Here is a 23,352-nt window from a genome sequence, read left to right on the forward strand (position 1 = left end):
TCTCGGATGAGAGGTGAAACGTCTTCAAGCAACTCAAAGAAGTCCAGATGCTTTACTTTGCAAACTCCTTTGACTACAATGACCTGGATGACTGAGAACCTTCACAGACAAACCACTGATTAAAGCCCAATGATTAAAGACAATTGATTATTGATCAAAGACATTTGATCAGTGACCATGAGTACTATTCACTAAGAGTTGGGGAATGGCTGCAATCACAGCATTGTAAGATGTGAAAGATGTACCCTTAGCCCCCGTCTCGATTCAGAGATGGTCTTTCCCTTTTCATGTAAATGGCTTCCCTGACTCCCCGCTCAAACCAGCGTTCCTCCCTGTCCAGGATGTGTACATCCTCATCATTGAAAGAGTATCTACTTGCTTATAGTTGTAAAAACACTGCGGAGTCTGACGAGGTGGCTGTTCTGTGTTGTGCCATCCGCTTGGCCAGAGGTCATTTGGTTTCCCTGAAGTATAAATCATAGCAATCCTCCTGGCACTTAACAGCGTACACTACATTACACTGTTTGTGTCGGGGGACCCGATTCTTGGGTTGCACCAATCTTTGGCGCAGCGTGTTTTGGGGTTACAAAGCCACGGAGACACGATGTTTAGAAGGAATGTGTCTCAACTGTTCTGATATTCCTGACACATACGGGATCACTACAGGTTTTCGCCTAGGCAGCAGTTGTCCTTCTCTTCTGGATCGGCTGGAGCTTTCTTTAGACGCCTTCCCAGCTTTGACAAATGTCCAGCCGGGATAACCACATTTACACAAGGCCTTCTTGATATGGTGTTCTTCTGCCTCCCTGGCCGCTGTGTCTGTGGGGATGGTGTTCCCTCTGTGTTGTAGCATCCTGATGACACCCAATTTGTGCTCCAGTGGATGATTGTTTCATCGTCATCATTTGAAATACAGCTGGTTAGAGTTGGAAATAAAGATCGGTTTTACTGTGCTGTAGTGTATCATCCACCTGGCCTAAATAGCTTGTTTTTAAAGTATTTCAGTGACTTTTTTCCTCCACCTTGATGCTGTCCAGACTGGTTATATTTGGGGATTTTAATATACACATTGACGATGACTCTGACCTCTTTGCCAGAGGTTTCCTTAGCATCATGGACTCTTTCCATTTTACACAGCATGTGTCTGGTCCCACACACACCAAAGGACACACACTGGACCTCGTTTTTACTTTAGGTTTAAACATTGATTTTATTGGTTCTGAGGACATTTTTATTTCGGATCATCGCTGTTTTCTTTTTAACTTGTCTTTCCACCTGCCCCTCTCTCCTGTCCGACATGTGGTTAGCTCTCGCATTTTAAATTCCCCTACTGCTGTTAATTTTTTTAAATTTAGTTTTACCTTGCAATAACGATGTTGATTTACTAACAAATCTTTTTAATAATCATTGTCTTTCTATTTTACACAATGTTTGTCCTGTCAAAACCAGAACAGCTCCTGTTTCAAAATCGTCCCCCTGGATAAATGGCAGCATTCACTGTTTAAAGCATTCCTGTCAGAAAGTTGAGCAATTATGGAGGAAAACTCGATTACATTTGAATTTTGAATTTATTTATTTAAAAGGGACAGTGCAGTTTAACATAGTTCAAGTGCAAGACATGAGACTGATGTACCGCACATAGGTTTATAGTAGGGCTGTTCGATATAACGATATATATCGGATGACGGTATAAAAACGTCTATCGTTTCATTTTACGCTATCGTTTGTTTTGTGGTGTCGCAAAATAAACTGTTTATGGCAATATTTTTTCATTATTTTGATGGTCACTGTAGTGGCTATATTAATTTCCTAAAATTTTCTCTTTCTCTTATATTTAATATAACCACACTACAGACGGACAAGCGCTTGTTTTTATGCATTGTTGTTAGCAACAACAACGGTAAAACCACCTCGTGTCTGCTTGTTTATTTTCCACATAAACCTTTCACAATAAAGCTCAAGATCCTGTTGAGACTTTTCAAAATAAACTGAATCACGTGAAAGATGCAGAGTATTTACGGATGAGAAGTAAAAAAGAGCCGTCAGGTGCTAAAAAAAATAAACCTTAGACTCAAACGTTAGAACAGGCTTTTCCCCGCAGCACGCTGTGTAATAAATACTCACAAAGAAAACGGCGGCCGTTACAACCTATGTCTAAAAAAATGTATCGTTTCATGCATCAGTTAAAACACTCGACTCCAGGTATGCGACGCCCAGCTGGAAACACTTCACGCAAGTCGAGCTGCCCGACATTCACAGAATTTACAGAAAATGTTACATTTTTGTGATTTATATCGTTATCGGACGATAGATGTCTTAATATCGGGATATGAGATTTTGGTCATATCGCACAGCCCTAGTTTATAGCTACTGCTAATTTTCAACAATTGTCCATCTTTTTCATTTAAAGGACCTTTTAGTTTCATTTAACACTTCAGTTGGAGATGCGATGGCTGCCAATTTCACAGACTTAGTTTCAAAGAGCAGAGGTAACCCCAAGGTACTATTTGACACCATTAGTGATATTGTTACTCCTCCTCCACCTATTGTCTCAATTTCATCAAATGAAGATTATAAAAATTTTCTTTCTTTTTTCATTGAAAAAGTTAGTAATGTGAGGAACAATATCTCTCCTTCTTTGTCTCTGTTGTCTGCTCCAACTCAAGCTAGGCCTGTTATTTTAGATGGATTTTTACCAGTGTCCTTACCTGAGCTGGTCAAATTAGTTAAGTTGATGAAAGCTTCCTCCTGCTCCTCCTGCTCTCCTTGATATTTTACCTGGATCTTTGTTTAAAAATGTCTTTCAGTCTATTGGTCCCTGTGTGCTTACAATTATCTATGCATCATTGGTTTCTGGTCAGGTCCCTGTGTATCATAAGAATGCTTCATTAACCCACGGTTAAAAAAAAGCCAAGCTTGACGCTTCTCTTCTTAGCAGTTACAGACCAATTTCAAAAGTACCATTCATTGCTAAAATTTTAGAAAAGGTTGTGGCTAAGCAGCTGATAACTGTTCTAGATGAATACAGCATTCTGGATAAATTCCAATCTGGCTTTCGTAGAGCTCACTCTACTGAAACTGCACTTCTCCAGTGACATCTTGATGAGGTGTGATGCGGGAGAATGCTCTGCTTTGCTGATGCTGGATCTGACCTCTGCCTTTGATACTGTCAACCATCACGTTTTGCTAGATAGGATGAGACACTGGGTGGGTATATCTGGGTCTGCTTTGGATTGGGTCACATCATGTGTGAACAATCCTTTTCTGTGGCTACCTCTAAGTATAGGTCCTCTTCTGCTTCTCTTGCCCATGGTGTGCCACAAGGTTCCATATTGGGGCCTATTGTTTTTGTATTTACTCCCTCTTCAGCACCTTCTGAGCACTCTTAAGGACATTATTTATCACTGCTGTGCCGATTATATTCAGTTGTATATCTCCTTTGAGCCCCATGATGTTTTCAAGCTACAGATTTCGCATAGGTACATGGACTCCATTAGAGGTTGGATGGCTGATAACTTTCTTCAACTTAATGAGGAGAAAACTGAAGTTGTTGTTTGTGCTCCCAATAAATCTGTGCCCAAGGTTATGGAAAATTTAGGTCCTCTTGCTACATTTGCCAAATCTACTATCAGGAACCTTGGTGTAATTTTTTGACTCAGCTGTCATTGGAGACTCATGTTAAATCTTTGGTCCGCTCCTGTTTTTATCACTTGAGAAATATTCCCATTGTGTCACACTCCGAAATGGAAATTTTTATACATGCATTTGTTTAATCTCATTTGGACTATTGTAATTCTTAGTTCACTTGTTTATGTAAGGCCTCCTTGGAACATCTTCAGGCTGTTCAGAATGCTGCTGCAAGGTTTCTGACCAAGTTTTCCAAGTACAGTGGAACCCCAACTTACGAAATTAATTCATTCCAGAGGATCTTTTGTAAGTCAAAATCTTCATAAGTCGAAGCACCTTTTTCCATCGCCTTTTGAGTGAGGAGATGCTGGCTGAAGACGAAGTTCTTGGTGGAGGTAGTGGAGGCTAAAGAAAGCATACATACGTACGTGTACATGTACATAACATTAAGGAATTTAACTCTAAACATTAAAACTAAAACTTACATTTACGTTAATTAATGTACGGGCATTTTCGTTAAGCGGGCATTTTGCCATACCATGGGCAGAACTATTGCCGTTAAGTGCCTTCGTAACTTGAATTTTTCGTTAAATGGGGTCTTCGTAAGCCGGGGTTCCACTGTACTCTCATGTTACACCCCTGCTGATCCAGCTGCACTGGCTCCCCATTAAATTTAGAGTCCACTTTAAGATTAGACTTTGACATTCAGGGCTCTGCATGGACAAGCTCTGACACACATCAGAGATCTTTTACATCCATACATCCCAAGCAGGTCCCTGAGGTCATGTGATCAGGGCTTGCTGGTTGTCCAGCACACGAGGCTGAAAACAAAAGGTGACAGAGCTTTTGTAACAGTGGCCCCCAGACTGTGGAACTCTCTCCATTGGGGTTGAGATCTGTGGACTCAGTGGTCTCTTTTAAAAACAGCTAAAACATCTTTTTAAACCTGCTTTTGTTGGATTTTTGTTTTTATGTTTTAGCTTCTGTGAAGCACTTTGTGATTTTTATCTTGAAAGGTGCTATAAAAATGAAATTTTACTTTCTTACTTTATGATGAGAGTCAAACCTTAAATACTGATCTGTATGCGTAGGTTTACGGTCAGTGTTGGAAGGTAACAGAATACATGTACCACCGTTACGTATTTAAAATACAAAATATGAGTAACTGTATTCCGTTACAGTTACCGTTTAAAAAGGTGGTATTTAGAATACAGTTACTTTGTTGAAATAAATGGATTACACGGCGGTATTTTCCTGTTTCATATTGTGGCGGGTCCGGACTGTTTGGGTTTTGTTTGACAGCTACGTTCTGTTGTTCCAGGCGGTACGGTTGCCATGGTTACAGGTTGACGCTCTTCCTCTGTGACTGTGTGTTTCCTGGGTGAGAGAGCGCCTTTTTGTTGTTGTTGTTGTGCTAAGCTAATAGGCAGAATGCTACAGGCATCGCCCTAAAGAATGTAGCATCATACGCAGTGTAGTCTGTGTTGCAGGGAGAATGGACTGCCATACACGTTATGTGTCTGTGAGCGCGAGGAGTGAGAAAAAGGAGAGTCGAAAAGTGCAAGTTGTCATCGAGCAGAAACGGGAGCTGGAAGCATGTAAATATAATAATAACCACTGCAGCCAAGAAGAGTGCCTGACGAGCCCAGTTGTAAGTAAGCTGTTAAGACTCGACTGTACACTGTGTTCGTGTTTTCCTCCAAAACAATAAGTTCGGTTGGAGAAGCCTTTCAATGGCTCTCTCTGTCTCTCGCAAGCAAAGTTGACCCAGACAACAAAGTAAAGCTAGTTTTCGGCTACGAGCCCGACACGGAACCCGCTGTATTAGCCAGAGGTCCCTTTACTACGGTTCGGAGCCGCGGACCTTCTGTAACAGTAATAAATCACACAGCAATAGTACATTCACGTAGTTGTAAAAAGCCTGATAATGTATTAAGTAATCTAAAGTATAGTGCTGGCGGAGCGCTGCTGACGTCGACTGAGAAAATTGTCAGGCGGTGGAAGGAATACTTCGAGGACCTCCTTAATCCCACTGACACGTCTTCCGAGGAGGAAGCAGAGTCTGGGGATGAGGGGAATGACCCGCCAATTTCCGGGGGCGAGGTCACTGAGGCAGTTAAACAACTTCTTGGTGGCAGAGCCCCTGGTGTTGATGAGGTCCGCCCCGAGTTCCTGAAGGCTCTGGACGTTGTAGGGCTGTCCTGGTTGACACGCCTCTGCAATGTTGCGTGGAGATCAGGGGCAGTACCCCTGGATTGGCAGACCGGGGTGGTGGTCCCCATCTTTAAGAAGGGGTACCGGAGGGTGTGTTCCAACTACAGGGGGATCACACTCCTCAGCCTCCCTGGGAAAGTCTATGCCAGGGTGCTGGAAAGGAGAGTTCGTCCGCTAGTCGAACCTCGGATACAGGAGGAACAATGCGGTTTTCGTCCTGGTCACAGAACACTGGACCAGCTCTTTATCCTCTCAAGGATACTTGAGGGTGCATGGGAGTTTGCCCAACCAGTCTACATGTGTTTTGTGGACTTGGAGAAGGCATTCGACCGTGTCCCTCGGGGTGTCCTGTGGGAGGTGTTGCGGGAGTATGGGGTGTCTGGCCCATTGCTACGGGCCATTCGATCCCTATACAACCGTTGCAAGAGTTTGGTTCGCATTGCCGGCAATAAGTCGGACTCGTTCCCGGTGGGTGATGGGCTCCGCCAGGGCTGCCCTTTGTCACCGGTTCTGTTCATAATTTTTATGGACAGGATTTCTAGGCGCAGCCAAGTGGCGGAGGGCTTTCGCTTCGGTGGCCTCAGAATCTCATCTCTGCTTTTTGTGGATGATGTGGTTCTGTTGGCTTCATCAGGTGAAGGCCTCCAGCTCGCACTGGAACGGTTCGCAGCCGAGTGTGAAGCAGCGGGAATGAGGATCAGCACCTCCAAATCTGAGGCCATGGTTCTCAGCCGGAAAAGGGTGGAGTGCCCACTCCAGGTCGGGGATGAGTTCCTGCCCCAAGTGGAGGAGTTCAAGTATCTCGGGGTCTTGTTCGCGAGTGATGGGAGAAGGGAGCCGGAGATCGACAGACGGATTGGTGCTGCGGCTGCAGTGATGCGGACGCTGCACCGGTCCGTCGTGGTGAAGAGGGAGCTGAGTGTAAAAGCGAAGCTCTCAATTTACCGGTCGATCTACGTCCCTACCCTCACCTATGGCCACGAGCTGTGGGTAGTGAACGAAAGAACGAGATCGCGGATACAAGCGGCAGAAATGAGCTTCCTCCGAAGGGTGGCTGGCCTCTCCCTTAGAGATAGGGTGAGAAGTTCGGCCATCCGGGAGGGGCTCAGAGTAGAGCCGCTGCTCCTCCGCATCGAAAGGAGCCAGTTGAGGTGGTTCGGGCATCTGACAAGGATGCCTCCTGGGCGCCTCCTGGGTGAGGTGTTCCGGGCATGTCCCACCGGGAGGAGGCCCCGGGGCAGACCCAGGACACGCTGGAGAGATTATATCTCTCGGCTGGCCTGGGAACGCCTTGGTGTTCCCCCGGATAAGCTGGAGGAGGTGGCTGGGGAGAGGGAGGTCTGGGCTTCTCTGCGTAGGCTGCTGCCCCCGCGACCCGGCCTCGGATAAGCGGATGAAGATGGATGGATGGATGGAAGTATTCAGAATACGTTACTCTCATTGAGTAACGTAACGGAATACGTTACAAAATACATTTTGGGGCATGTATTTTGTAATCTGTAGTGGAATACATTTTAAAAGTAACCTTCCCAACACTGTTTACGGTACACATCAGCTTTTAGATGTCCCCCATTACTAATGGAAATCTCACAGTCTAAGAAGACACTTTTCATATCCTCCCTGGTGAATTTGATGTGTTGGTCCACCGAGTTAATGTGATCTGTGAATTGTGGTACATCCTGAAATTTGATTTTCACCCAGGTGTCATCCACATACCTGAACCAATGACTTGGTGGTGTTCCAGGGTAAGATAACAAAGCCCTCTTTTCCACTTCTTCCATGTACAAGTTGGCCACGATGGGTGAAACTGGGGAACCCATGGCACACCCATGTTTCTGCCTGTAGAACTGACCCTTGTATGTGAAATAGGTAGAATTAAGACGCAGTTTCAAAAGCAAACACACTTGGTCGATGCTGAGAGTGGTCCTGTTGCTGAGGTTGGGGTCATTCAGTAATCTCTTACGAACTACTTCCAAAGCTTCAGTGACTGTAACACAACTGAAGAGAGATGTAACGCTGTATGTGACCATTGTTTCATCTGCCTCCATAATGACAATCTTCACCTTCTCCGTAGAATTCAAGGTGTTCTGGATGTGGTGTTCAGAGCTGCCTACCAACGGGTTGAGGATCAAAGCCAGAAACTTAGAGATGTTTTAGGTCAGCGGTCCCCAACCCCCGGGCCTCGGACCGGTACCAGTCCGTGAGTCGTTTGGTACCGGGCCGCGAGAGTTGAGGCTCAGGTGTGAAATGTATGGTTTTCAGGGTTTTTATCGGTTTTCAGCGTTATTTTGTTATCGTTTTTATCGTTAACTCGGTTTTCCTGGGTCTTTTCACGTGTGTTATGAATAAATCTTCTTTTTTTCGGTACCGGTACTAGTTTTATTTTGTTGTATTTATCCGCGACACCTTAAAGGCCGGTCCGTGAAAATATTGTCGGGCATAAACCGGTCCGTGGTGCAAAAAAGGTTGGGGACCGCTGTTTTAGGTGACCAAGTTGATCATACAGACAATCGGCCTTAAAGGTGCACCCTGTTTATGTATCTTTGGCAAGCCATACAGACTTGGTGTAGATTCCCCTGGGTATAGCCTGTGGTATGATGTCTGGTCAATAGCATTGTCTTGTTCTAACTGCTTCAGACAATTTATCACCCTCTTCCTGTAACCATTTTCTGGATCTCGTTTCAGGGGCTCACAAGTACTTTTGTCACTGAGCAGTGACAAAATTTTCTTATGATAGTCTTTCTGATTTAGCAAAACCGTGCCCCTACCCTTGTCGACCGGAAGGATGATAATGTTGTTGTCATTACTAAGCGATGTGTCGTGCCTTCTTCTTCTCCATGTTGATGTTGGGGGCTTTGCATTGTTGAGACTTGCTGAAACTTTTGTCTGTAATTGCTCTGCTTCTATGTCTGCAATGTTGTTGTTTCAAATCGCTGATTCTGTGGCTGTGATCAGATCTACTAGCAGGATTTGTCTTGGCATCCCAGCAAAGTTCAACCCTTTTGCAAGGATGTTTTTCTCTGCTTGGGTGAGTTGTCTGTCAGACAAATTTTTCACCTACTTTGTAGCCTATGGTGTTTTGGAAAACTGTAAATGACCAAAATGCAATAAAAAAAAAAATGTAGTTATTGTTATTATTACTAATAAATCACAGATTTGTGCATAAAACCTTCGTATGCACAATTTGGAAACAGATTTGTTTGTACACACTGTTTGTAAATGAGGCCCATCATGTTCAAGAAACCAGTTTTGACATTTATTTAAGCTTTGTGACAGGAGTGGCAACCGGTATGGTCTTCTGCTGCTGTTTCAGACATGCTCTTCTATCTGTATGGTTATTTGAGGTAATGGTGCTTTTCAATCAGCTTAAAGCATTGTTGGCATTCTCCTCTGGCATCAGGAAGACCTTTTCACCCAAAGAACTGCCACTCACTGGATAGCTTCTCTTTTTCTGGCCATTTTCTGTAAACCATAGATGGTTGTGTAGGAAAATCTCAGTAGATCAACTGAATGATAAGCCTGACCATGTATAAATGCATTGAGTTGTTGCCATATGATTGAAAGCTGTACCTAATAAAGTTACCTGCGAGCGTAATTAACATAACATACTTAGATTTTAAGGAGGACATGATATGATACAGAAGTTAAAGACTTTCTGCTTGTGTTTCAGGTGTCGTGCCTGAGAGTGTTTCAAGATGGAACCTCAGCCATGCTGCCCACACCACAGACTGAACCGTAAGTCACCAACTAATAACAAAGGTAGATTTGTGGAAATGGTAGACTAGACTGGAGACGTGTACAGGATGTACCCTGCCTCTCGCCCTATAACAATGGGATAGGCTCCAGCCTACCCGCAACCCTGATAAGGATAAGTGGAAGAGAATGGATGGATGATTTACCAATTTATCTCTTTGTATTCTTCCAGGGATTTCTGTGGTGCTTCATCAAAACCGGTGGCAAAGACTTGTAATTCATCAAAACAACCCAAGGTTCAGGTCTTTTATTACCTTTCAGTCTAAGAGCCTTTGTACTATTTTGAGTAAAAACTTTAAAAGGGGCCGGTATCAGTGTCCGAGTGACTCCAAGCTTGAGACTAACATCAAAAAGGTCAAAAATTGAGTGAAGCCTGAAGAAACTGGCAGTAAAATTTGACGACACATTTGATGTTTTACCACTCTGTCCTATTTTAAATCAAATGTGATTTTTAGAACAAAAACAAGTTCTTTTTCCAACCTCGCTTGGTGTTTTACTACGGGAACTGCCTTGGCGTGATCAACTATGGAAGCTCAAATGACACCCCATCCTTTTTTTTGCCTGTCCCGTTTGGATCTTTAGCCATCAGAATTGTTGTCTGAAGGCCAAGAAAGATGCCAAGTGGATTTACTTTACCAATTGGATCATCATGGCCTTGCCATATTGGTCACTTTGATTGACCTTCATTATAATTATGTATTTATTTGATTTGATTTTTCGGTTGTTACAGACGGGACAGACATGACTGGGGGATAGGACAGGGAGAAAAAATGAAAGAAAGAGAGGGAGAGAAAGAAAAAATAGAGGGGAGAAAAGATGGTGAGAAAGGGTGAAGAGAGAAAAAAAATGAAAGAAAAACAAACAAAACACCTGGATCACCTGTATGGGGATAAGAAAAAACAGACGAGAAAACAAACAAAAAAGAGCAACATAATAAATACAACACCATCACAATAAACTAGCTAACAGTAGATACTAAATATTACATGTTATTGTGCAGTACGCAAGATCGACAGCGCACAATGTGCTTTGAGGTAACAGCTAAGAAAGGTGTAGCTTGTGTCTGTGAAAACCCGTGTGTACACCTGTGTGCACACCTGTGTGGATCGGCACGCTTGTATTCAAAAGGTTTCTCCATGTAATGATCTGCTAGGGAGTGCGGGCAGCCATAGCCCCGTCCCCCAGGGCATGATGCAGGTATGGAGGAGATCCAGGCCCCAAACATCCAGAGGCCCCAGAGTACGAGGACCCAAGGAGGACCACCAGGGGGGTAACTGTGCCACCCTCCTGGGAAGAGCTAAGGAGAGCCCCAAACGAGAGGTCACCCAGCAGCCACGGAGCAGAGGCCAGAGGGGGTTGCAGTGACGTGCCCGCAGGCTCTGCCGGCAGCCAGCTGTGCCAGAGAGGACCAGGCCTCAGGCCCAGAGGCCCGAGGGCACCCCACTCCCCGGAAGGGGCCCAGCCGGGCCACAGACACCAGGCCGCGCCAATCGGCCACCAGGAGTGAGTCGGTATATACGCGAGCGCCCAGCCTCAGACACCATAACCACCAACACACCAATGTCTGAGGGCATCAGCCACTGGCAGGGAGTGTGGTGAGGGGAGATAGGCCTCCATACCTTTGAGAGCCTGAGATGTTCCCAGAGAGGTGAAATCTAAGACCCAAGCTGACATATAGACAGACGAACTGGCGCACGGAGACACAAACGTGCATTCCCACCCCCATATACACAAACAAATACTCGGCACTCACCCGACGTGGAGACAGACACAAATAGACACTGTACACACATTCACGCTCCCCAAACATACTCTATATCCCAGATCCGGGTACCCCTGCCCCCAGAGGGGCAAACCATACCCGGACCCAGGAGATGTAACCCTTCTCTCTGGGGTGGAGGAAAGCAGACCGCCTCCTTATCTGCAGTAGCAGGGAGGCCCCGCATCCCAGACCCCAATCCGACGGCCAGCACCTCCCAGCCCCCCAGCCCCGACGGTTAACAGACCCGCTGACCCCAGTAGGCACCCCCACACTCTGGAACCCACCAGGGCAAGGGGGCCCAGGCCCATCTGGACCGGGGCCCACAGCAGCAGCACCACCCCGCCCCACAGAGTCCGGGGCAGCCCACCTGACCCCACCGCAGAGAAAACTGCACCCACCCCATCATCCAATCTTCTCCCAGACTACACAAGACAATAGTCACCCAGGTTGAGTCATTCTCCACCTCTCCAATATCTCTCCCCCACCTGCAGAGTGAGCTCCTGTAGAGAGGAGACCTCCTGCAAAAATGTAACAGCCTCCCCACCAGTTAGAGAGCCCTGCAGTTGGGCCGATGCACCAGAGGTCCCCCGCACCAGGGCTGAGCCCCCATGCACCCACCTGCCCACCACCCCGGCGACACAACAACCAGGACCCAAGGCCCAGCCAGAGCCACAGCCCGGGGCGGAGCACCCCCAGACCTCCAAGCCTCCACGCCTGTGCCGGACCCACCCCGGGGCAGCCAGGCTACCAGGCCAGTAACCAACGTCCGCCAACACAGACCCTCCCCCATCTCCGCTGTACGCAGCCACAAGGAAAACACCATCTCAGAGCCACCAGAGCCCCTAACCAGGTCATGACCACAACCCCCGCATTAGGTCCTCCAGGGAAAATGTCCCTAGGGAATCCCCAGATGCCCTAAGGGCCGTCCATATCCCCACAATAGCGAAGGCAGGACCAAACCCCACTAGGTGATGAAGCCGATCAAAGGCCAGAGGCTGTATCAAGACTAATGTGATCTATTAGATGGTTTTTATATTGGTTAGAATTAAGATTATTTTTATTTATCCAGTTAATGAGGACCGTTTTCTTGGCAATGCATAGGGTCGTAAAAATAATGTGGGCTGTGTTTATTTCTGTAGTGACCTCATCCAAGTTGCCCAGCAAGCACACTAAAGGGGAGGCTGGAATGTTGCATTTAAGACACTTTGATAAGTCTTCACATATCTCGCGCTAAAATTTCTGAACTGGTGGACAGAACCAAAGAGCGTGGAAACAGTGGCTTTCAAAAGTTTTCGGCCCCCTTGAACTTTTCCACATTTTGTCACATTACAGCCACAAACATGAATAAATTTTATTGGAATTCCACGTGAAAGACCAATACAAAGTGGTGTACACGTGAGAAGTGGAACGAAAATCATACATGATTCCAAACATTTTTTACAAATTAATAACTGAAAAGTGGGGTGTGCGTAATTATTCAGCCCCCTGAGTCAATACTTTGTAGAAGCACCTTTTGCTGCAATTCCAGCTGCCAGTCTTTTAGGGTATGTCTCTACCAGCGTTGCACATCTAGAGACTGAAATCCTTGCCCATTCTTCTTTGCAAAACAGCTCCAGCTCAGTCAGATTAGATGGACGGCGTTTGTGAACAGCAGTTTTCAGATCTTGCCACAGATTCTCAATTGGATTTAGATCTGGACTTTGACTGGGCCATTCTAACACATGGATATGTTTTGTTTTAAACCATTCCATTGTTGCCCTGGCTTTATGTTTAGGGTTGTTGTCCTGCTGGAAGGTGAACCTCCGCCCCAGTCTCAAGTCTTTTGCAGACTCCAAGAGGTTTTCTTCCAAGATTGCCCTGTATTTGGCTCCATCCATCTTCCCATCAACTCTGACCAGCTTCCCTGTCCCTGCTGAAGAGAAGCACCCCCAGAGCATGATGCTGCCACCACCATATTTGACAGTGGGGATGGTGTGTTCAGAGTAATGTGCAGTGTTAGTTTTCCGCCACACATAGCGTTTTGCATTTTGGCCAAAAAGTTCCATTTTGGTCTCATCTGACCAGAGCACCTTCTTCCACATGTTTGCTGTGTCCCCCACATGGCTTGTGGCAAACTGCAAACGGGACTTCTTATGGTTTTCTGTTAACAATGGCTTTCTTCTTGCCACTCTTCCATAAAGACCAACTTTGTGCAGTGCACGACTAATAGTTGTCCTATGGAGAGATTCCCCCACCTGAGCTGTAGATCTCTGCAGCTCGTCCAGAGTCACCATGGGCCTCTTGGCTGCATTTCTGATCAGCGCTCTCCTTGTTCGGCCTGTGAGTTTAGGTGGACAGCCTTGTCTTGGTAGGTTTACACTTGTGCCATACTCCTTCCATTTCTGAATGATCGCTTGAACAGTGCTCCGTGGGATGTTCAAGGCTTGGGAAATCTTTTTGTAGCCTAAGCCTGCTTTAAATTTCTCAATAACTTTATCCCTGACCTGTCTGGTGTGTTCTTTGGACTTCATGGTGTTGTTGCTCCCAATATTCTCTTAGACAACCTCTGAGGCCGTCACAGAGCAGCTGTATTTATACTGACATTAGATTACACACAGGTGCACTCTATTTAGTCATTAGCACTCATCAGGCAATGTCTACGGGCAACTGACTGCACTCAGACCAAAGTAAGTCTTTGTCTAGAATTAGAACAGGCTGAAAACACATTAGGAAAAAATAAAAACGGAAACATTTAAATAAAGGCATTGACGGAGAGTGACGGTGATGTTATACTGAATTAGCAAACTGATATTACAAAGTTAAACAAAAGTTAATACAAGAGAGTGTGAGTGAAGAGAATAGTGTAGCGGATTCTTATCTGGTGTGCTGTCAATACAGCCACGGAGTGGTGCCGGGGTCGCGGTAGAGCTGTCCGTCCACGTAGAGCTGGTCCATGGCGATGACAGCCCGTGAGCCTTTCTGGATAAAGCTACGTCGGACTGGGAACAGGACCTTGCGTCGTTTCAGGATCTCTCTGGGGAACTGGCCGTTCACGCTGAAATCCGTTCCTTTCAGCTCTCTGCCGCGACTCTTCACTTGCTCCTTCTGCTTGAAGTGGCCGAATTTGGCCACAATAGGCCGTGGTCTCCCGCTTCCTGTCTTCGGCGCCCCAATGCAATGCACCCTCAAACCCTATGTTTTTCACCGTGTCCTCCGGCAGCTTCAGGTGGGTTTTAATGAAGCTTCTCACGGTCGTTTCCGGGTCCTCTCTGGCAGACTCTGGAATACCAGAAAACACAAGACTATCTCTCATACTACGGGCTTGTAGATTGATAACGGACTCTTTTATTTTTTTATTTTCTATGTTTAACTGGGTCACATTATCGGTTAGAGATTTGACCGAGTCCCGTAGCGTGGCGTTTTCCGCAGCAAGTGTTTCCACCTGCTGCTGGCTGAACTCCAGGGATTCCTTCAGAGATTTAAATTCCCGGTGTAAGATCTCCACCAGGGACAGCCTCACATCAAATCTGGACAGTCGCTTATCGATTGACTCCAGGATGTCCACAATGTCTTTGCCGGCAGGCGATGTTGTGCCGGGGGAGTCTGCCGGGCGACATCTTTTAGATGACTGCGTCTCAACTTTGGCCGGGGAAGACACGCTCTGGGCCTTCTTCATTACTAGGTCATGGAAGCACCGGTCGATGAAATCTTGGAGAGTGTCTAAACTCTCCTCGTTGTCCTCCAGGGTGTTTGAGATAATGGACAAATGTGGTTAGTTAAATGACAATTGATTAGTGTATTTGGAATACTTGAAGTTTTAAAGTGTTTTTCAAATTCTATGGTACCATTTGCTTTTTCCGCCAAATCTCCGGTGTTTGACATCACCTACAGCATAATTCTCTTACCTTCTCCAGTCACTTCCGTCACTTGTCGTCATTTCCGTCACTTGCCGTCATTTCCGTCACTTGCTGTCACTTGCCGTCATTTCCGTCACTTCCCATCCTGTCGAGCCATGCTCAGGGTTCCGCCCCCTCATTCTAACACGTCAGCCAGCCGCTCCTTACTCATTCTCGCTTTCTTCCCGTGAGAAACTACTTTGAGCTCCCTTAGTGCTTCCAGGCTAACTGTTTTAACTGCTTAATAGTTCTCAGGTGTCACATATTGCCGAACACAGTTTTTCCGGTTCAAGTTTGGGTTATGGTAAGTCCTTCGAAAGAAGTGTACTTATAGTTACATTCTGTTGAACAGCAGTCGTGTTAGGCGAGTTATTCCAGCAGTTCTACGTTTTAGTTGGCGAGCTAGCCGGCGTAACTCAGTGATTATGGGGAGCCTTTTTCCTTTCAGTGTCTGGCTAGCATTAACTTGTTAGTAGGCCGAAAAGCGTGTTAGTGTCACAGTAGGATTAGCTTGTTAGTCTACCTCAGGCTTTGTGCTGCTATGCTAGCTACGAACGGGTTAATCATGTCTACGTAGACATGGTTACAGCGAGCCTTTTTCCTTTCAGTGTTAGCATTGCTAGCATTAACTTGTTAGTTGGCTGAAAACCATGTTAGTGTCACACTAGCATTAGCTTGTTAGTCAACCTCAGGGTTCGGTTAGCATTATGTTGCTAACGGCATTGGCTAGCAGAGTGCAGCTAACGTGCAGCTAACTCTCGCGGTGACTAGCTCGGATTTAGTCCCCGCTGCTAACACTAGCTACAAACGGGCTAACCATGTCTACGGCTCCTACCCCCACCAAAGGGTCACAACCGAAGGCCAAAGAGGCTGCACCCTGCCCATGCACCGCATCATGCAGTACCACCATCTCGGTCAGGGACCGTCATCCAATGTGCATCATATGTATGGGTAGCAAACATGCTCAGTCTAAACTGGCGGACCCTCAGGGATGCCCCAGTGTGCGTTGATGCCAGACAGCGTCCTGGAAAGGAGGTTGAGGGTAGCAGTAATGAACAGTCAGGACCCCTGCTTGTCAGCCACTACTGCTACGAGTGATATCTGTCATCCACGAGCCACCACAAGCTAGGCGGACATGATGGAGGAAGACCTCCTCGATCAAAACATTTTGATTGAGGCATCATGCGGCATTACACTGCATCTCTAACCTCCTCAACCTAGAGCAGTGGTTCTCAAACTTTTCACAGTGAGTACCACCTCATAAAATATATGGCTCTTGAAGTACCACCCTTATGACCGACATTAAAGTACAGTAGTATTGTGGATGGATTATCTCAGTTGTTCTCCTGACTGAAGTTTGGTCCGTTTACAGCATCCTGCCATGTGATTGCATTTGTCCCTAACCACCGGGAACCCTCATCAAGTGGAAAAAGTTAGCGTTCATCCTCCAGCTTCACTGTGTTTATGTTATGCTAACATACCTGTGTAGCTAGCCACCACGTAGCACATCATTATAAACCAGCTAGTCCAACTTCAGTAACCCTACAAACATCACTGCTGTTTAGTTTTCTGTCTTCATTTATGTCAGAAGTGATAGCAGAGGTGTACATTTCAACTTTTGCTGTGGCAGCTAAGCTACCGGCAGCTAGCACATCTTCCTCCGACAGATACCGGTGCGAGCTGGCCTCCTGCAAAGGATTACCGCTCACTTGCAGAAGAAGTGGATCACATTCTTCTGGCTACCAGGAGCTTCGGCATCCAAGCGATAGTTCCCAACTCACCAACGGCATCTCCCGCGCCCCCACCAATACTTCCGGGGGCCTCCGACTCATTGATGGTGGCTGGGACCGCGGCACCGCAGAAAAGGCCTGTGTTTTTACCATCAGCGTGACAGTGCTGTGCCGCCTTTGCAGTTTTAAGGCCCAGGGAAACGAACCCGTCAGCGCTCTTTAGCAGCCGTGACCGCTGGCGATAAGGAAAGGCTGCTCTTCATAGAGGACTCTCGCTCGGGGAGACATTTCCTGGTTGACTCCGACTTCCAGAAGAGCCTCGGGGACTCTCGTATCGTCTTTGCATACCTCCACAATGGTATATTATTTAATCTTACAAAAAAAATTTGAGATTTTGGCGTACCACCAGAGAGAGCCCAAGTACCACCAGTTTTACGCGTACCACAGTTTCAGAAAGACTGACATAGAGAACATGGCAGAGGAGAAAGATGACTCCACCTTTCCTGCCCAGCAGTCTAGGCCACCAAGTGGGGGCAGTCCAAGGTCCAAGCTCACACTCTTCCCGAGGGGGACAGCCCCAGCTCCTTGCGGGAGACAGGGGTGACGTCACATGAATGCGTCTTCAGGGGCTCTCTTGCTGCTCAGCTGAAGTGGTGGCGCGTATGTGCAGTTCATCCCTGAGTCCCATGGTTACAGACTACAGTTTGCAGTGAAACCACCAAGATTCAGCGGAGTTTGCCAATTTCGGTGGCCAGTGGCGACTCAGCAAATGTCGTAAAGGACAAAATCGTCTCTCTGTTACACAAACAGGGATTCTGAGCTGTTCTGAGCTAAGAAGCTCAGCAGGGCTTTTACTCCTGCTATTTCCTCATCCTGAAGAAAGACGGATCATCGCTCCATCTATTCTGGATTTGCATGTGTTTGATTTGCAAACAAGCATTTGAGAAAGTACACTTTCAGAATGCTCACACAGCTCCGAGGGTGTTCAGCAAATGTGTGGAGGCAGCGCTGTGTCCGTTAAGGAGCAGCAGCATCAGGATATTGTCTTACATAGATGACTATCTAATATGCTCGCAATCGCAGGAGCAGGCGATCAGAGACTCCGAGGTGGTAGTGAATCAACTTACAGAGGTCGGTTTCACAATCAACCTGGAAAAGAGCCACTTGGAACCCAAACATTGTACAAGAGTATCTGGGGCTCAGGATAGGCTTCATCTCATATCGTGTTGCAATTTCAGAGCGGAGGATCACATCCTTCATTCACTGTCTCTTCATTTTTCTGCTGGGGCAAGTTGTGCAGTTCCAACTCTGTGTCTGCCTAATTGGCCTCATGGCCTCGGTAATATCGGTGGTGCATTTGGGGCTGCTTATGATGATGGATTTTCAGCAGTGGGTTGCATCTCTGTGGTTGTGCCCTCACTGACATCTAAAATAACACAGTCATGTATCACAGCTCTCCGGCCATGGAGGGATCCGGCAGCTCTTGCTGCAGGGGTTCTTTTGGAGGCAGTCTCATCCAGGGTGACTCAAGCACCGGATAGCAGAAATCATCCAGCTTCTAGTGGAAGCTGGATGAGCCATGGCCACTCCCCATCTGCAGGGACCTTCTGTCTCTGGCAGATCAGGTGGTTCACCGGGCCTGGTCCATGAATGGTGGAATTTGAATCCTGCAGGCCTGCCTCCGAAGGTTATTGAAACCATTCAGAATGCTAGAGCCTCCTCCACTCCTTCCATTTGTAGCAGTAAATGGCCTGTTTTTGAAGGTTGGTGCTATGAAAAGCACGTAATCCCTTTTCAGTGCTCAGTAGCGGAACTGCTGTGTTTTCTTCAGGAGTTGCTGGATAAAAGGAGAGCTTTTTCCATTCTATTCCAGTCTATTTGACAGCTATCTCAGCCTGCCACGTGAAGTATGGTGGTAAACCTGCCGGTCAGCACCCTCTTGTATTTCGCTTCAGAGGGGGGTGCTCCCAGTCTCTAGACCACCGGTCCCATTATGGGATCTCTAAGTTGTTTTAAATGTCTTCTTTAACCACCCCTTTGAACCTATCGAGGCAGTGGGTTTGAAGTTTCTCTCTCCTAAAACTGCTCTGCTGTTGGCTTTAACCAGCTGAGGCCTAACCTGGACCTTCTCCCTAAGGTGATGGAAATCTCATACAGTTGCTCCACAGTGGAACTGCTGGCTTTTCCGTTGCAGAATATCCTTTGATACTGGTCGACTCTCTGCAGCCCACTCGCCAGGCCCTCAAAACCCATTGACGCCGCCAGTTGAGCTCCCCTCTCCCAGAATGTCCTCCGTTCTTGCCCCTGACCGGTGTCTCAAGTTAGTAATCAGAAGGAGGTGGGGCCTCTCCGGCCCATGTCAACAATTATACATACTAAAGAAAACATGCAATCACTGCAAAAATAAAAACACTCAACAAGAAAGAAAACACAACCCAACAAAAATGCAAAACAACACATGCAAAACCCAGAAAAAAAACCATTTCTCCCCCTGGATGACATATCAGTACAGGATATTTGTGTGGCAGCAAGCTGGGCTACACCACACACATTTGTGCGTTTTTATGGGCCGCATGTTCCACAGTCATCCCTGGTTCACGCAGTGCTAAAATCTAGTGCCTTGGGTCCGACCTGAGATCCTGTGCTGGATCTGGTGTAGTGCTGGAGCGTAGCTTCAGGGGGCTGGCACAATCCGGGTATAGGTTAGGTTAGGTAGGTTATGGGTTATATCTCCCATAGTGAAACACAGAGCGAAGTTAGAAAAAGAACGTTGGGTTCCTTAATATAATCCTTGATTCTTTGATAACAGAGTGAGGTGTTTCACCAACACTTCCCTCCTTGCTTGAATGAATTGGGAGGGGCTGGTCGGCCTTATTAGAATGAAGGGGCAGAGCCCTGAGCACCACTCGACAGGTCTGTCATGGAAAGACGGGGTGTCACTGGAGCCTCCATAGTTAGTCACACCAAGGCAATTCCAATAGTGAAACACCTCACTCTGTTATCAAAGAACCAGGGATTATGTTAAGTAACTCAGCGTTTCTCTTTTCGCTATTTATATGTAGTAAATATTGATTTACTTTAACCCTTTCATGCATAAATTATAACAACCTAAATGAGGATTTTTTTCTTAAGTGTTTTTATTCATCTTTATTCATGAAAAGATGAATAAAAATCCTTAAGAATAAAATCCTGATTGAGGATTTCATTGTAATGGTTGTTGTAATAACAACCATTACAATGAAACACGTCATACATCTATAGTAACATCAAACAACCAGTGAGTGGCAGGGTATGGAGTGACACATCAGTGTCCAATGTAGGGGTTTATGTGCAAGTAAATTTTTCTGTATTTACTCAAATTTGCAAAGCAACAAAAAGCTTATATCAGGCCCAAAATATGTGAACATCTATTCAGACATGCTGTGAAGCTGCAGTTCACAGTATTTTAAAAAAGAATGTAAAAAGTTCACTGAAGCGCTCAATCATTTGAGTAATTTTGCTCATTGCTCATGCTATTGGTGAAGTCATGTCATGCTTGGATGTCTTTTCTTTTCTTTCTTTTTTCTTTTTCTTTTTCTTTTTTTTTTATACTATGCATTTTATTGTATTGTTTTACCAAGGATGTGCTGTCCCCTGAAGAACAGAGTTCAGGAAACTCTCCAAGTGATATAATTTCAGCTGATTCAGAAATCTTCAGGTATGGAAAATAAAAATATGAGAATGAAAAATTGTCAATATTATCACATTCTGTTTGATAGCTTTAAGAAGTTGATACTCCATAAAAGAGATTTCCTTCAACAGTCATTCACAGTTTGACTACGTAGAGGAGCTCGGTGAAGGAGCTTATGGTCGAGTACTCAAGGTAAAAGATAAACTGGTGGAAAGGTATTACGCAATAAAGATCATCCGCTGGAAAGAGTAAGTGAAGTGTTCTGTAATATTGCATGCTTTCACTGTGTGCTTTGTTTTTTATAGTTTATTAGTTATAGTTAGTTATAGTAAAGTTATAGTCAATCTGTTTTTTGGGTTATTTTTCCCCCTCTTTGAATTAGAAAAGCTCTACGAGAGGCCAAGGCGCTGTCAGACCTCAACCACCCTAACATTGTTAGATACCACTCGTGTTGGCCCGGGGATTCGGGATACCAGTTGGACAGCACTGACGAAAGCTGCAGTGCTTCACAGTAAGACTCCTCCACTTGTGAAAGTAATTCTTCACTTCTGTTGTATTAGTTCACCGTTTGATCATTCTTCCTGTTTGAGGTCTTCCACTGGCTCGCCCAAGAAGTGCCTCTACATTCAGATGGAACTGTGTGACACCAAAACACTTAGACACTGGATAGATGAGAGGAATAAGAAGAAATCATCGCAAAACTCCAAGAGAAGATTAGAAAGTCTGAACATTGTTCAGCAGATGGTCAGTGGTATCGAGTACATTCACTCCAAGAACCTCATCCACAGAGACCTGAAGGTGAGCCAGACGAAGCAGATAACGAGCTAACCACAGGCAGCATACAGGCCTGTGTGTGTGTACAGGTTATAGTCTGAGAACAAGGTGTAACATTCATATGTGATTTATTAACGCTTCTAAAATAATTCAGTTAACTCTTTAACCGAAATCTGCAGAAACTTGGAGATTCTCACTCATTACTGTTTATTATTGGTCACATGTTTCTTTGTTTCGGCCGGGTAGCCTGCCAACATCCTGTTTGGGCAAGACACAAAAGTAAAAATCGGAGACTTTGGACTGGTCACTGCTGAGAATAACGATGATGACAAGACTCCGATGGAAAGAACTTTAGATAAGGGAACACCACATTACATGGCTCCTGAACAGGTGAGTTCTGCTCCATCAGAGTGGACATAATTATGCTCATTTCCAGCTCCATGGTTTTATTTTTGGGCTCTACTAGAGTAGCTCTGCTTTTTGAAAAAGTGTCCTCTCATACTGCAGCTTAGTTCAGTTCAGCTGTCCCTTCTGATTGGCTGCTCCTTCCAAACAAAAATCAGCAGCTAGTTGGTGCTTCTGTGCTTACAGGCAGATCTGTGTTCATGAGATGACCATATTAGGGATATCCCCTTTCACTGACACCATACAGAGCAAATAATCTTTCTTAATTAGTCCTGCAAATGAGCTCCTAGTTCAAAGGGATTACTTGTATATATTCTAATATCATAATCATCGTCAGTTTGAATTTATCTTTGTCATTATTAATTCATTTGTTTCCTCCCCTTTTTTAAACTATTTAAATTTAACTCTGTTGTGCCAAAGTGAGAGTACAGTGGGTTATCCCCAAACTTGTCCAAACAAGGTTAGGAGCATGAAATTGTCCAAAATCTCTTGATATGCTGAGGCATTAAGTGTTCCCCTCTCTGGGACTAAGGGGCCTGAAAAACAACCTCAAACTTGACACACTGCAGACAAGTACATTTCACCTGGCAACCGCCAAACCCAGACACATCCATCAGATTGCCAAATGGAGAAGTGTGATTCGTCATGCCAGAGAACATGTCTCCACTGCTCTAGAGTCCAGTGGTGGCGTGCTTTACATCACACATCTGACACTTTACATTGTGCTTAGTGATGTAGGGCTCGGATGCAGCCGCTCAACCATGGAAGCCCATTCCATGAAGCTCTCTGTGCACTGTTTTTAAGCTAATCTGAAGGCCACATGAAGTTTGGAGGTCTGTAGTGATCGACTTTGCAGCAAATCAGCGACCTCTGTGCTCTGTGTGCTCAGCATGTGATGTTATGTGCCTTACCACTTTGTGGTTGAGTTGCTGTCATTGCCAATCACTTCCATATGTACCCTAGTGTAATATTATAGTTATTATAAGTTATTTATGCCCAATTATTTACAAATCAATGCCTATTAACCATTACCTGTGCTCACATAATGTTTATATAGAAAATACATTACTATTCTTTTAAATGTAAATACTGCGCAGAGACAAAGCTCCCTCAGTGGAGGTTTGTGCGCTCAGTGCTTCTTGTTATTAATGCTGTATAACTGCTTTAACACAGGAGAGCGAGACGAACTATGGCAGGAAGGTTGACATATTTGCTTTGGGACTGATCTACTTTGAGCTTCTTTGGAAAATCTCCACTGTTCATGAAAAATGCGAGGTAGGTTGTTGAGGCACAATCAAAATGCTGTGCATGGTAGCTCATAATCTGTAGGAGGTAAAATGCTTTGTCTTTAAATGCTCATCAGAAACTTTCTGAACTCTTTCTGAATTTCAGATCTGGGATGACATCAGAAAACAGAAGCTTCCTCGAGAATTTGCATTCAGTTTTACCTCAGAGGTACATCAACATTTTCTGTATTAGCAAATTTCAGTATGCATTTCTCACGACATATGTGCTAGCAGAGGAAAGGCTGACATATATAGT

General features: G+C 45.5%; 1 protein-coding gene across 2 annotated transcripts in view; it reads left to right on the forward strand.

Annotated features, from left to right (window-relative positions):
- Window positions 1-23,352, forward strand: part of LOC100692960 (interferon-induced, double-stranded RNA-activated protein kinase) — a 29,013-nt gene that overhangs the window by 4,047 nt on the left and 1,614 nt on the right. For both annotated transcript variants that reach the window (XM_005473932.4, XM_013269074.3), the window contains exons 4-12: window positions 9,512-9,576; window positions 9,767-9,830; window positions 20,582-20,658; window positions 20,763-20,879; window positions 21,014-21,142; window positions 21,222-21,429; window positions 21,652-21,795; window positions 22,984-23,085; window positions 23,203-23,265. In XM_005473932.4, coding sequence (XP_005473989.1) covers window positions 9,512-9,576; window positions 9,767-9,830; window positions 20,582-20,658; window positions 20,763-20,879; window positions 21,014-21,142; window positions 21,222-21,429; window positions 21,652-21,795; window positions 22,984-23,085; window positions 23,203-23,265 — 969 coding nt within the window. The remainder of the gene's footprint in view (window positions 1-9,511; window positions 9,577-9,766; window positions 9,831-20,581; window positions 20,659-20,762; window positions 20,880-21,013; window positions 21,143-21,221; window positions 21,430-21,651; window positions 21,796-22,983; window positions 23,086-23,202; window positions 23,266-23,352) is intronic.

The sequence above is a fragment of the Oreochromis niloticus genome, linkage group LG13, assembly GCF_001858045.2.
Source record: "Oreochromis niloticus isolate F11D_XX linkage group LG13, O_niloticus_UMD_NMBU, whole genome shotgun sequence".
Classification (NCBI taxonomy): domain Eukaryota; kingdom Metazoa; phylum Chordata; class Actinopteri; order Cichliformes; family Cichlidae; genus Oreochromis; species Oreochromis niloticus.